This window comes from Peromyscus eremicus, chromosome 8a (genome assembly GCF_949786415.1).
Source record: "Peromyscus eremicus chromosome 8a, PerEre_H2_v1, whole genome shotgun sequence".
In the NCBI taxonomy this organism is placed as follows: Eukaryota; Metazoa; Chordata; class Mammalia; order Rodentia; family Cricetidae; genus Peromyscus; species Peromyscus eremicus.
The window spans coordinates 79,942,817-79,957,304 of NC_081423.1; the positions used below are offsets into that span (position 1 = coordinate 79,942,817).

Genomic DNA, 14,488 nt, shown 5'->3' on the forward strand with positions numbered 1-14,488 from the left:
CTCACCTTTCGGCCGAGGGCGCGCGTCCTTGGAAATTTCCACTCCCGCGCTCGCTCCACCCTACTCGCCTCCTCTCCAGCTCAGTGCTCTGCGGCTCAGCCAGCATCCCGGCGGCCTTTGCGGGAACAAAATGGCAGCCCCCATGGCTCGGGGCTTGTCCTGCTTATCCAGGGCTGTGGGATGGTGGTCTCGGCAGGTGGGTAGGGACGAGGCGGACGGAACTTTAGAGACAGAAGGAGGAGGACAGAGTAGAAGGGTATAATCGTACAGTGGTCTTTGATGAGCTTGGGCGATTCGAGTCTGGGGAAGAATTCGAGGTGTATGTAATCCCTCTACGTCTATCTTGTGCCTTAGTGAAGACAACCTGCGCGGGGCCTTGAGGGCGATTTAAATTTACTGGCTTTAAGCGTCTCCACATTAGCTGTAGTCTTTGGTGAGAAGTTGTTTAAAGGAAAGAAGTAGTGGCTTGGAAGGTGGGCCCGCTTCTTTTACTTTCTTTAAAAAAAAAAAAAAAAAAAAAAAACTGCCAAGGATAGGGGTACAAGGTAGGTTGTGTCTTAGTCTGGAGCGAAAATCATGATGGGGATGGGGGGGAAGGTCACCTGGCTTCTGAAAAGTTTTTTGGGCAGTTAGGAGCTAGAAGGACAGAAATATGACAGCAAGACACTGCTTGGGTGAAAAAAAGCAAATGGGGGCTGGAGAGATGGTTGCTCTTTCAAAGGACTTGGGTTCAATTCCCAGCACCCACATGGTGGCTCATAGCCATTTATAGTGGGATCCGATTCCCTCTTTTGACGTGGAGGCTTACATGCAGGTAGAACATTCATGTACATAAAATAAATCTTGGAAAAAAAAAAGCAAAATAGAAGTGTGGAGAAAAAGAAGAGAGAAGTGTGGAGGAAATGCCCATGAGATCTTGTTTAATGCTTTAATAATAACCTTCCACTCTTTTCAGTATTGGGTTGATTCTAAGGTTCACCGTCAAGCTAAAAGGTCTTTGATGGTAGGATTTTTGCTTTAATCATCTCCGTGTACAGCAGTACTACAGAATGTATTAAAGGAAAGCTTTCTGTAAGTGTTGACTGATGTTAATAAAAGTTATTAACTGGCTTGTGGTAAGAGCCATCTCTAGGTGTTCAAATAGTAATGTAGTTTCTCCATAGCAGTTGTTCCATAACTTCTTCTAAAGCATTCTTTGGATATATCCTTTCTGTAAGACTTTGCGTACAGTTTGCTCAAGATAGGTTTTTCTTTCCAAATTACTTATATGCTAACCTTTCCTTTATCTCCCAGCCCATTCTGGTGACTCAGTTCCCAGCTATAGTTCCAGTAAAAACCAAAAGCCGATTCAGACCCACTCCTCGTGAACCCAAGTATAACTCAGAGAAGGAGCTTTTGGAACATGCCAGGAAAGCAGGATTGGTTATTCCTCCAGAAAAGTTGGAACGTCCTATACATCTAGCCTGTACAGGTGAGGAACAGTAATTCTGGGCTTCTGACTCAATCCTCTACTGGCGCTTGGAATGCCTTAGACTGATTGACAGCATTAAAAAATTTCCCCCTTTTTTTCAAGACAGGGTTTCTCTGTGTAGCATTGGCTGTCCTGGACCAGGCCTGTAGACCAGGCAGTCTTCAAACTCAGACACCACCGCTGACAGCATCATTAAATTAACCACTAAGTTCAACCTCAGTAACGATTAACTTTATATATACTATAATTCATAAAGTCAGTTTTATTTTATTTTTACAGTGCTTGGGATGAAATTTAGGGCGCTGTACGTGCTAAACAAGCGCTCTACCACCGAGTTGTATCTCCAGTCTCCGTTTCTTTTTGCCTTTGAGACAGAATCTTTCTAAGTTTGTCACTAGAATTTGTGATCCTTCTGCCTGAGGAGTAATTGAGACTTAACTGCAGTACTAGTCCTATTCATGAGGTTGTCTTTTGATCTTGTTTTCACACAACTTCTAGAAAGAATGAAAGTTCTTTGGTTTGTAGAAGTAGAAACAGACTCTAGAAGGAGTTAAATTATTCTTTCTTTTCTGTTTTTTTTTGGCGGGGGAGGGGGGGGGAGAAGCACATGTTTGAGACAGGGTTTCTCTGTGTAACTGGATCTTGCTCTGTAGACCAGGCTGGCCTCGAACTCACAGAGATCCACGGGCCTCTGCCTCTTGAGTGTTGGGATTAAAGATGTGCACCACCACCGCCCGGCCCCTTTTTCAATCTTTCAACAGTTTTTTAATTTTCTTCTCTCCTTACAGCTGGTATATTTGATCCCTATGTTCCACCTGAAGGTGATGGTCGAGTGTCATCCCTTTCAAAGGAAGGACTGACACAGAGAACAGAGCGATTAAAAAAGAGTGCGACATCACTGTTGGCGTAGGTATCAGAGACAACTAGGGTTCAGTATTCTAGGCTGAGAAGAACATGTGATTTTATCCGTATTGTGTTGTATGGTATATTACATTGATTTCCTTCTCTCTTTTTATTTTTATGTGTTTTTCCTTCATGTAAGTATACCAGAGAAACCCTGTCCTGAAAAAAAACAGACAAGCTGGGTGGTGTACCCCTTTAATCTCAGCATTCTGTAGGCACAGGCAGGTAGATCTCTGTGAGTTTGAGGCTAGCCTAAGAGCGAGATCCAGGACAGCCAGGGCTACTCAGAAAAACTCTGCCTTGAAAAAGAAACAAATAAACCAAAAACCCTACTAATGCCCACCTCTATTTTTTGTTTGTTTGTTTCTGTTTTTTTGAGGCATGGTTTCTCTTTGTAGCCCTGGCTGTCCTGGAACTCACTCTGTAGATGAGGCTGGCCTCAAACTGGAGAAATCCAGCTGGCTCTGTCTCCTGAGTGCTGAGATTAAAGGCATGCACCACCAGGACTGGCTTTTCCTTCGGTTTTCAGTGTTGCTATTTAGAAGCTCTCTGTTGTTCAGATTCTTGCTGGTTTTGGTCCGTTTTTTTTGTTTGTTTGTTTGTTTGTTTTTTCAAGACAGGGTTTCTCTGTGTAGTTTTGGTGCCTGGCCTGGATCTCCCTCTGTAGACCAGGCTGGCCTTGAACTCACAGAGATCCACCTGGCTCTGCTTCCTGAGTGCTGGGATTAAAGGCATGCGCCACCACCGCCCGGCTTTCTTTTTTCTTTAAGGTTTACTGTAAATTGTGTATATGTGTTTGTAGGTGGGTATGTGCAATTGAGTGCTGATACAGTGTTGGGTCCCCCTGGAGATGGAATTAGAGGCAGTTGTGAGCTGCATGATGTGTGTCTGGGAACCTAGTTCTTCTGCAAATCACTATGCTCCCTTGGCCTCTGAACTACTTCTCCAGACCAAAGAAATCTTGATCTTTTTTGTTTGTCTGTTTTGAAACAGGATTTTACTGTATAGTTCTGGCTGTCCTGGAACTCCTATGTAGACCAGGCTGACCTCATACTCACTGAGATCCTCCTGCCTCTGCTTCCTGACCTGCTGACCTGCTTGTTCTTTCTTTACAATGGTTGATTTGAGAGAGAGTTGAATTTACAGTCTTGACACAGTCAAAACGTTATTAACTGGGTAGATGGGCATGAAGATTAATGTGAACTATGAGTTCAGGAATTATATAAAGAATTCATAGTTTATTACAGTTTTTTTGTTTGTTTCTGTATATGCACTTGCTGGCTCATCCACAGCACAAGTATGGAGGTCAGGGCAGCTTGTGGGAGTCAGTCCATCCTCTCCTTCTACCATGTGAGTCCCTGACAGTGAACACAGGTTGTTCGGATTGGTGCTAAGACCCTTTACCTGCTGTGACGTCACCTTTATGATGGTTATCATCTTAATTTACAGAATTCGAAGGATAAGAGGATTTGATGCTAATTTTAAAATCAAAGACTTCCCTGAAAAAGCTAAGGATATTTTCATCGAAGCTCACCTTTGTCTGAACAAGTAAGTGGACTCTCCATCTCGGGTACGTGTTCAGTCTCACCTTTGTCTGAACAAGTAAGTGGACTCTCCATCTCGGGTACGTGTTCAGTCTCACCTTTGTCTGAACAAGTAAGTGGACTCTCCATCTCGGGTACGTGTTCAGTCTCACCTTTGTCTGAACAAGTAAGTGGACTCTCCATCTCGGGTACGTGTTCAGTCTCCACAGCTGTTACTACGTAGTAACCGAACTGGTTTTCTCCTCTCCCTGCCTTTCCAGTAGCTTGTTGTCCTTGTTGGAGACAGGGTTTCTCTGTGTGGCCCTGGCTGCCCTGGATCTCCCTCTGTAGACCAGGCTGGCCTCCAACTCACAGAGTTCTGCCTGCCTCTGCCTTCCAAGTGCTAGGACTAAAGGTGTGTGCCTCCACAAGGGGCTTGTCTGTATTTTTAGGAGATTCTCATGCATTCCAACCTGTCCTTGAACTCATTATATAGTCCAGATTGGTTTGAACTTCTTTTTTCTTTTTTTTTCTTTTTTCTTTTTTTTTATTTTTCTTTTATCAAGACAGGGTTTCTCTGTGTAGCCCTGGCTGGCCTGGAGCTCACAGAGGTCCACCTGCATCTGCCTCCCAAGTGCTGGGATTAAAGGTGTCTGCCACCACCACCCAGTTTGTTTATTTTTATTCTGGGTATGTGAGTGCTTTGCCTATATGCATGTCTGTGCACCACTGCCTAGCTTATTTGTTATTTTTATTCTGTGTATATGAGTTACAGACCGTTTCTAGCAGCCGTGTGAGTACAAGGAATCAAACCTGGGTTCTCTGCAAGAGCATGAAGTGTTCTTAACTGCTGAGCCGTCTCTCCAGTTCCAGGCCTTGAACTTCTGACCCTCTTGCCTAACCCTCTGAGTAGTGGGATAATGAGCATATATCACCACACCTGGTTTGAGTGGGCTTTTTTTTTTTTTTTTTTTTTTTTTTTTAAGATTTATTTATTTATTATGTATACAGAAGAGGGCGCCAGATCTCATTACAAATGGTTGTGAGCCACCATGTGGGTGGTGGGAATTGAACTGAGGACCTCTGGAAGAGCAGTCAGTGCTCTTAACCTCTGAGCCATCTCTCCAGCCCTTGAGTGGGCTTTGTAAAAAATGATTTTTAATGAATCGATCTCTCTCAGTTCTAGCTATAATCGTTAGTGCTATCCTGGAATGGCTTCTGGTGGTCCCTGTCGGACCCTGTCTGAGCATTTATTTTATCATGGACATTTCTCTTTCCTTGGTGACTTTGAGTAAGTTTCTCTTGATACTTGCAACTTTTTCTTAATTCACCCAAGTCAAGTTGCTAGGGACATGGAATTTCAATGTCAGGAGCCTGGGATACATTTTTGAAAATTTTTTTTAATCTACTTATTATGTATACAGTGTTCTATCTGCATGTGTGCCTGCAGGCCAGAAGAGGGCACCAGATCTCATTACAGATGGTTGTGAGCCACCATGTGGTTGCTGGGAATTGAACTCAGGACCTCTGGAAGAGCAGCCAGTGCTCCTAACCTCTGAGCCATCTCTCCAGCGCCCTGAAATTTTTATTCTTTATAATTTTTTTCTTTGTTCCTGTCCTTTGTCTTATTGTGGGTTGAACCAAGGCCCTAATTCAAATTAAGCAGATGTCTCTGAGCTCTACCCTGCCAGCAGGGCTGGAACAGACCTAAGGACTAATCCTTGGATTCTTATTATTTTTTTTTTTTAGTGGGGAGGGACATTTATGTGAGAGAAAGAAAGGAAGAAAGGGAAAGAAGGAGAGAAAGAGAGAGGTCTGTTGTTCAGCGGGACTATTTGGTGCCTTTGGAGCTTAAACCCCGAGCTTTGTGCATACAAGATGGGTGCTGTGTCCCTACACCTGTACGTGTCTGTTTCCAAGCCTCTTCATTTTTTATCTTTCAACCTTGGTGTTTTCTTTCTTCTTTTTTTTTTTTTTTTTTTGTTTGTTTCTTTCTTTCTTTTTTCTTTTGAGACAGGATCTCACTGTGTAGCTCTGGCTGATGCAGAACTCCCTATGTAGACCAGGATGGCCTGGAACTCACAAAGATCTACCTGCCTCTATATCCCAAGCTCTAGGACCAAAGTCCTGTGCCATCAATCCTGGGAACCTGTGCTCTTGTTGTTTGTTTTTTCCCAGTTTTTTCTACCATGCTGTTGTGCATGCCTTTCTCTTTTTATTTAGTGTGTGTGAGTGTGTGTGTGTGTGCGTGTGCAAGGATGTATGTGAGTGTGTTTGCATACGGCATGTGTATTGAAACTAGAGAACAGCTTGTGGAGATGAGTTCTCTCTTCCCACTATGTGGGCCCTCAGTCTTGACGACAAGCACTTTACCTTCAGAACCATTTTTTTTTGTTTGTTTGTTTGTTTTTCAAGACAGGGTTTCACTGTGTAGTTTTGGTACCTGTCCTGGATCTCGCTCTGTAGACCAGGCTGGCCTCAAACTCACAGAGATTCACCTGGCTCTGCCTCCTGAGTGCTGGGATTAAAGGTGTGCCCTACCACCGCCCGGCTCCTTCAAAGCCATTTTTTAAAAAAGTTTTTATTAATGCTTTGAGGATTTCACACCATGTATTGTGGTCATATTCAACGCCCCCACTGGTCCTCCTAACTCCTTCCAGATCCACCTCCTATCCCCCTGCCCACTCCCCCTTTTTTGATACCCCAAATTCAGTTTGTGCTACTCATACATATGCCTGAGTATTAGGCCATCCACTGCAGTGTAGTTGACCTATCCTTAAAACTCTCTCTCTCTCGGGGGCTGGAGAGATGGCTCAGAGGTTAAGAGCATTGACTGCTCTTCCAGAGGTCCTGAGTTCAATTCCCAGCACCACATGGTGGCTCACAACCATCTATAGAGAGATTTGGTGCCCTCTTCTGGCCTGCAAGCAGACAGAACACTGTATACGTAATAAATAAAATAAATCTAAAAAAAAAAAAAAAAAAAAAAAAAACTCTCTCTCTCTCCCCCAAAATCTACTAACTATCAGTAGCTCCTCAGTTAGGGATGCAGCTTCTGAGCCCTTCCCCACTCCATGTTAGAATGCTGACTGGCTTGATTTTATGCAGGCAGCCATGAATGTCATGATCCTCCCAACCTCCGGCTCTCACAGTCTTTCTGCCTTCTCATCTGTGATAGTCCCTGAGCCTGGGGGAGGAAGGTGTTTCCCTTCCTTACTGTTTCCAGTTTTCATTTCTACTTCACACTAAGATCTGAGTCAGAAGAAACACTTTATGTGTGCCCTGGTGGGCTAGTTTTCTAGTCCCTCCTTGTAGAGCAGGACTCTTTGGAGAGACATAACATCTAAGTCCAACTTCCTGTACTTCCAGAGTCCAAGGGTGTCGGGGACAGAAAAGACACATGGCCATCTTTTACTGATTCAGAGATGAGAGTGTACATAGAGGCCGGCCGTTGGCACTGATGAGTGACTCATGCTCCATCAGAGAAGATAAGGGACTTTTTATTCTTGCATGGCATTGGACTTTGTTCCCTATACCAGCTATACCAGCATAGAACAAAAGTCAGCTGCACATCTTAGTGAATATCCTTGCCCAACTAGATGTGATTTTAGAGGAATTTCTTTCTGCTCCAGAAACATAAACTATTAAATACTAGTAAACGTCAAGGTTTTGTGGTAGATCACAAATTAGTATATCATGTACCTTCCAGTGCATATGTAGAAAACATTTGTATAAATGAACTGTTTTCCATCTTCAGGACCACTTTCTTTCTTTCTTTCTTTCTTTTTTTTTTATCAATAAATAAAATTTTAAAACCTATTAAAATGGTATTTTGGAGTCTACTAAATGTTTCATAAAACATTAAAATGCAGTGGTTGGTTTGTGCTCAGTTGATAAAAGGCTTGCTTTTTTTTTTTTAATTTATTTATTTATTATGTATACAGCGTGTATGACTGCAGGCCAGAAGAGGGCACCAGATCTCATTACAGATGGTTGTGAGCCACCATGTGGGTGCTGGGGTTTGAACTCAGGACCGCTGGGAGAGCAGTCAGTGCTCTTAACCTTTGAGCCATCTCTCCAGCCCTGATAAAAGGCTTGCTTAGCATGCATGAAGCCCTGGGTTTGATCTCCAGCATAAACTGGGCGTGGTGATGCACGCTTGTAATTCAACCTTTTTTTAAAAAATAATTTCTTTCTTTTTTTCCTTCCTTCCTTCCTTCTTTCCTTCCTTCCTTCCTTCCTTCCTTCCTTTCACATACAGTGTTCTGCCTGCATGTATCCCTGCAGGCCAGAAGATGGCTCCAGATCTCATTACAGGTGGTTGTGAGCCACCATGTGGCTGCTGGGAATTGAACTCAGGACCTCTGGAAGAACAGCCGGTGTTCTTAACCACTGAGCCATCTCTCCAGCCCCCCATTTTCAACTTAACAAAAAACAAAACAAAACAAAACTTTTTTGCTGCATGGTGGTAGTATGCCTTTAATCCCAGCACTCAGGAGGCAGAGGTAGGCAGGTCTCTGAGCTCTAGGACAGCCTGGTCTACAAAGTAAGTTCCAGGACAGCCAGAACTACACAGAGAAACCCTGTCTTGGGGAGGGGAGGGGCAAAAAACAAAAACGAAACTCTTTTTCTATTATTATATTCTGTTTGTTTTGTATATATGTAAATGGGAACACACATACCACACACACCATGACTCATGTGTGGAGTCAGTACTTTTCATGTGAGTTCTGGGGATCGAACTCAGCTTGTCAGGCTTTGTGGCAAGCCCTTACCCACTTAGCCATCTTACCAGCCCATTTTCAGATTCCATAGAGGGTACATAAAAGTAGGAATCAATCAATAATAAATATATCTCTTTTTCTTTTCTAGCTCAGACCATGAGCGGCTTCATACCTTGGTAACTGAACACTGTTTTCCGGTAGGTTCTCATCCTTAGAATGGTGACATGCCTGAGCAGACAGATTCTAGACGTTACTCTGTTTTTGTTATTGTTGTTGTTTTTCTCTTTCTTTTTATCTCTTTCTTTTTCTTCCTTTTTTTGGAGGGGGGTGAGGAACAAGGTCACACTATGTAGCTCGGGTTACCAATTCACAGTCTTCGTGCCTCAACCTCCCTGATGCTCACATTATGTATATATGCCATTACTCTGGTTTTGGAAGTTATGTCTGTTCTTTTCTTTTTCTTCTAATGTATTTTTCTTCTTAATTTACTTACTTTTATGTGCATTGGTGGGTTTGTTGTGGTTGTTGTTATAGTTTTGTGGTTTTTCGAGACAGGGTTTCTCTATAGTTTTGGTGCCTGTCCTGGAACTCACGCTGCAGCCCAGGCTAGCCTTGAACTCACAGAGATTCGCCTGGCTCTGCCTCCTGAGTGCTGGGATTAAGGCGTGCACCACCACTGCCTGGCCTTGCATTGGTGTTTTGCCTATGTTTATACCTGTGTGAAGGAGTCAGATTCCCTAGAACTGGAGTTACAGACACTTGTGAGCTGCCATGTGGGTGCTGGGAATTGAACTCTCTTTTTTTTTTTTTTTTGAGGCAGGGTTTCTCTATAGCTTTGGAGCCTGTCCTGGACTAGCTCTGTAGACCAGGCTGGCCTCGAACTCACAGAGATCTACCTGCCTCTGCCTCCCGAGTGCTGGGATTACAGGCGTGCGCCACCACCGCCCGGCTTGAACTCTCATCCCCTGGAAGAGCAGCCAATGCTTTAGACTGCCAAGCCATCTCTCCAGCCCAAGTCCTTTATTTCCAGCTGAATGATAATGACTTAGCACAGACTCTGATGAGGGCCGTGGCAAATGAGGAAAGAGAAAGGCTTTCAGTCCAGTGTGTAGATCCTGAACTTGAGAGTTAACTCTGAGGCCTCACTTCACATGTCTACCCTCTGGTAAAGGTTTTAACTGGAATTCACCAGCTTCTATTACCTAGTGACTGGATTCCTGGTACTTTGAGGAACCCCCAAGAGTGGAGGCTTTGTAGTTCAGCTGGAGGTTCTACAATAAGAACTCCAGTTTCTAGAAATTCAGTTTATGTTTCTGTCAGCCTCCTCGGGGACAAGTGTGCCTCATCTGTTGTAGCCCTGAGAGCTCTGGAAAACACTCCCTTTCATTGCTGAAATGTGAGGGGATAAAATGAAAATAAAAGAGGGAAAAAAAGTGTCCTATCAATAGAAGTACATGCAGTAATTAGAAGAATGTGTGTGGGAGAAAGTGGTAATGGTGTGTGCAGGGATGGTGTGTGGAGGAGTGGTGTGTGCAGGGATGGTGTGTGGAGGAGTGGTGTGTGCAGTGATGGTGTGTGCAATGATGGTGTGTGCATTGATGGTGTGTGCTGGGATGGTGTGTGCAGGGATGGTGTGTGGAGGAGTGGTGTGTGCAGTGATGGTGTGTGCAGTGATGGTGTGTGCAATGATGGTGTGTGCAGGGATGGTGTGTGCAGGGATGGTGTGTGGAGGGATGGTGTGTGCAGGGATGGTGTGTGCAGTGATGGTGTGTGCAGGGATGGTGTGTGCAGGGATGGTGTGTGCAGGATGGTGTGTGCGGTGATGGTGTGTGGAGGAATGGTGTGTGCAGGGATGGTGTGTGGAGGGATGGTGTGTGCAGTGATGGTGTGTGCAGTGATGGCGTGTGCAGTGATGGCGTGTGGAGGGATGGTGTGTGCAGTGATGGTGTGTGCAGTGATGGCGTGTGCAGTGATGGCGTGTGGAGGGATGGTGTGTGGAGGAGTGGTGTGTGCAGTAATGGTGTGTGGAGGAGTGGTGTGTGCAGGGATGGTGTGTGCAGTGATGGTGTGTGCAGGGATGGTGTGTGGAGGGATGGTGTGTGCAGTGATGGTGTGTGCAGTGATGGTGTGTACATTGATGGTGTGTGGAGGAGTGGTGTGTGGAGGGATGGTGTGTGGAGGGATGGTGTGTGCAGTGATGGTGTGTACAGTGATGGTGTGTGCAGGGATGGTGTGTGTAGGGATGATAGTGTGTGGAGTGGGTTTTCAGTGATTTGGAGAAGAGCCTCTTGGAGGTAGATAGGTCTTTTTTTTTTTTTTTTTTTTTTTTTTTTAATGTGTATTGATATTTTGCCATGGATGTTAGGTCCCCTGGAACCAGAGTTACAGACCGTCATGCGCTGCCATGTGGGTGGTGGGAATTGAACCCATGTCCTATGGAAAAGCAGTCAGTGCTCTTAACCTGGTGGGTAGGTCTTGGGGGGTGGTTTAATAAAAATGTAGTTTCAAGGTAAGCATGACCAATAGCTTGATCAAAATTTGGGAAGTGCTAGGTGGTGGTGTACAACTTTAAATCCCAGCTTTTGAGAGGCAGAGGCAGACTGATCTATGAGAGTTGGTCAGCCTGGTCTACAGAGTGAGTTCCAGGACAGCCAGAGCTGTTACACAGAGAAACCTTGTCTCCAAAAACCAAAAAAAAACGAAAACAAAAACGTGAGAAAGAGGGCCTAGAGATGGATGAGAGGCTAAGTACTTCCTGCTTTTCCAGAAGAATGGAGTTCAGATCCCAGCACCTATGTCAGGTGGTTCATAGGTCCCTGTAAGTCCAGCTCCAGGGGACTCCACACCATATTCTTTTTGGGGACACAAATATACACACACATACTCATAAATAAAACAATTAGAACGGTTGAAAGCATGAGGAATTGAGGTATGAGAGACATCTCAGTGGTTGGGAGCACTGGCTGCTCTTCCAGAGGACCAAGATTCAGTTCTCAGCACCCACTTGGCAGTTCACAGCTGCCTGTAACTCCAGTTCCAGGGCCTCCAACACCCTCTTCTGACTTCATGGGCACCAGGCATGCACATGATACACAGACATATATGCAAGCAAACACCTATACACATAAAATAATAAAATAAAAGTTAAAATAGCCAGGCAGTGGTGAGGCACACATTTAAATCCCAGCACTCGGGAGGTAGAGACAGATGGATCTCTGTGAGTTCGAGGCCAGCCTGGTCTATAGAATGAGTTCCAGGACAGCCAGAGCTACACAGAGAAACTCTTGCAAAAACAAAAACAAAAAAAACATACATAGATACATAAAAACTTGGCAAGAGAGGGGGACTTCATGGCTTCCATATGTAATTCTAGCACTTGAAAGCTTGAATCAGCATTACGACCTGGGTTAGTGAGTCCCTGTCTCAACCCCCATTCCCACCTAACATGGGGAGGAAGTAGGGACGCACTGCCTATTGATTACAGTGTTGCACTTGTGGTCTTGGCACACATTACAGAAGGGACATCCCAGTGAACTCTTCTCTTCTGCCCACAGGACATGGTCTGGGACCTCAGGTACAAGACCGTCCGCTGGAGCTTCGTGGAATCTTTAGAGCCAGCCCAAGTGGTTCACGTTCGCTCTGCAGGCCTGATGAAGCAGAGCGACATGTATGGCCAGGTCACCGTCCGCCTGCACACTCGGCAGGTAGAGTCACTGTTTTCTTCATTCTGTGTTACGTACATTAAAAATAACCTCAGAGACACCAGAATGCATCAGTGTTACTTTAAGGAATGAAATCTCAGACTTCTCTTGGAGTAGTTTAGCCAGGAGTGAGCCCAAGTTGGAATTCTCCACTCCTCTTCCGCCTGTGTGAGTTCTGTTGGTCCTGGCCTGTCCGTAGTCTGTCTCTTGAATGTGTCTGTGCCTGCCTGGATGCCATCTGATATCTAACTGCCCCTGTGTCTGTCCCTAACAACGGGCTTTCCTCTGTATTTATTGAGTAGTGCAGAAAACAGTATGGGAAAGGGATGATGGAGTCTGGACAGAAATCTTTAACAGTTTTATAAGGGAACAAACTTTGCTGACCCCAAAGCACTCAGGAAAGTAAACAGTCCTGCAGAAATGTTGTCAAGTGACGTCTCCAGTCTGCCCAGCACTTGGTGGGTATTTGTTGTGTAAGGTTGCTTTCAACTTGTTGGCTGTTAGAGCAAATCCTTACCACAACATACACATACACACTACTCTGGACCAGAGGCGTGGAGGAGTATAAAACTGTGTCTTAGGCTAGGTTGTAAAAGCAGATTACATGGGAAGTTCAAGACATTATTACATTGTTCTCTTAACAGCTCAGACTGGCTGAGGATACAGTAGGACAGCAGGCCAAGTCTTAAGTGATCTCAAAGGTTTGAGCTGGGCCAGGAGTCCAGGAGAAACATTTAGTCTCTGAATGCAAGGGACATTTTCATTAACTTTATTGCTAGAGCTCTCATGTTGGGCATCTGTCTCTGGACTGTTGAGTTCAGGGCTGTTTGGATTCTGTGGTTCTGGGGGATGAAGGCAGAGCCTCTTGCATGCCAGGGAAGTGCTCACACCACTGTGCTCCACCCTGTGGCCCAGGACTGTGGGTTCTCAGGAGAGGCTTGCTGGTCCCCGCCACTGCGAAGTGTTATCTCCACTCAGATGTGCTGTTGAGGGTATTACTTCTCCTCTGCTGGTCTCCCACCTTCCCCACCCATCAAAGAACCGTGAAGAGTAATATGTTAGCAATGATTAGTTCTAAGTTCAGAATTCTGAAATAATTTTAATTTTCATTAATTTAAATTTTTTGTTAAGATTTTTCCAAAAATGATTGTGTGACAAAAATAAAACAAAGTCCTCTGACAGGCCAGATTGTATTTCATCATTTCAGACTTTGGCCATCTATGATCGGTTTGGCCGGCTGATGTATGGACAAGAAGATGTCCCCAAGGATGTCCTGGAGTATGTGGTGTTTGAAAAACACTTGGTGAACCCATATGGAAGCTGGAGAATGCATGCCAAGATTGTGCCCACATGGGCACCCCCTAAGCAGCCCATCCTCAAGGTAGGCAGCTTGCATGAGGCTGTAGTCTTGACATCCTAAAACTCTCCTCATGGGCTCCACCTAGTGGACAAAAGGAAAGATGCACCAACCTAGGGAAGGGGAACTGTTTCTGGTTGCTTGGTGAGGGAGTGAAGCCATTGTGGGTAAACAACAGGCTTGATTGACAGGTCACTTCAGCCTCCTGTTCTTTGCAGACGCTGATGATTCCTGGTCCTCAGCTGAACCCATGGGAGGAGTCCGAAGAGACACAAGGCGAGGCCCATAAGCCTCAGCTTGCCTAATGGCATAAGTGATTCCTGAGGAGCCAGGCGGTGGTGGTGCACACCTTTAATCCCAAAACTCGGGAGGCAAAGGCAGGCAGATCTCTGTGAGTTCGAGTCCAGCCTGTCTGCAGAGTTCCCGGACAGCCACAGGGCTACACAGAGAAGCCCTGTCTTGGGAGGGGGCGGGGGAGATAATGGATGATGGGGCTGCAAAATCACCTATACCCTATTGCTTCCCTTGCCCTCTCCTGCCCTGCCTGGGCCTTTTCAGAAGCCCCTCCCCACTTGCAGTTATGGCTGATATCTGGCCCAGGTAGGTGGCTGGGATTCCTGGCCATGGAGCATCTTCTTTTTAAAGTCATGTTTACCTTCTGAGGTGAAAGGAAAGCAGCATGTCTAAAAACAAATGTGATACTGGGCTTTTCACAGGAGGAACTGTGGGAGCAGACTGACAGCATTCTTTGTCTAATATAGGACAGAGATCAGCACTTGAAATAAAGTACTATCAAAGTGTTGAATAAA

General features: G+C 45.1%; 1 protein-coding gene across 1 annotated transcript; it reads left to right on the forward strand.

The window, feature by feature from the left end:
• Mrpl45 (mitochondrial ribosomal protein L45) lies at positions 1–14,488 on the forward strand. Its single transcript, XM_059269651.1, has 8 exons — positions 1–196; positions 1,294–1,471; positions 2,260–2,377; positions 3,824–3,922; positions 8,770–8,818; positions 12,176–12,325; positions 13,530–13,703; positions 13,898–14,488. The coding sequence occupies exons 1-8, from the start codon at positions 131–133 to the stop codon at positions 13,982–13,984; spliced, it is 921 nt and encodes a 306-aa protein (XP_059125634.1). The 5' UTR covers positions 1–130; the 3' UTR covers positions 13,985–14,488.

Excerpts from the sequence above, each read along its gene's own strand:
- Mrpl45 (XM_059269651.1), top strand. The coding sequence starts at position 131 with ATGGCAGCCCCCATGGCTCGGGGCTTGTCCTGCTTATCCAGGGCTGTG. Across the intron at positions 1,472-2,259 it reads TATACATCTAGCCTGTACAG|CTGGTATATTTGATCCCTAT; the intron begins GTGAGGAACAGT and ends CTCTCCTTACAG. Across the intron at positions 2,378-3,823 it reads AGTGCGACATCACTGTTGGC|AATTCGAAGGATAAGAGGAT; the intron begins GTAGGTATCAGA and ends CTTAATTTACAG.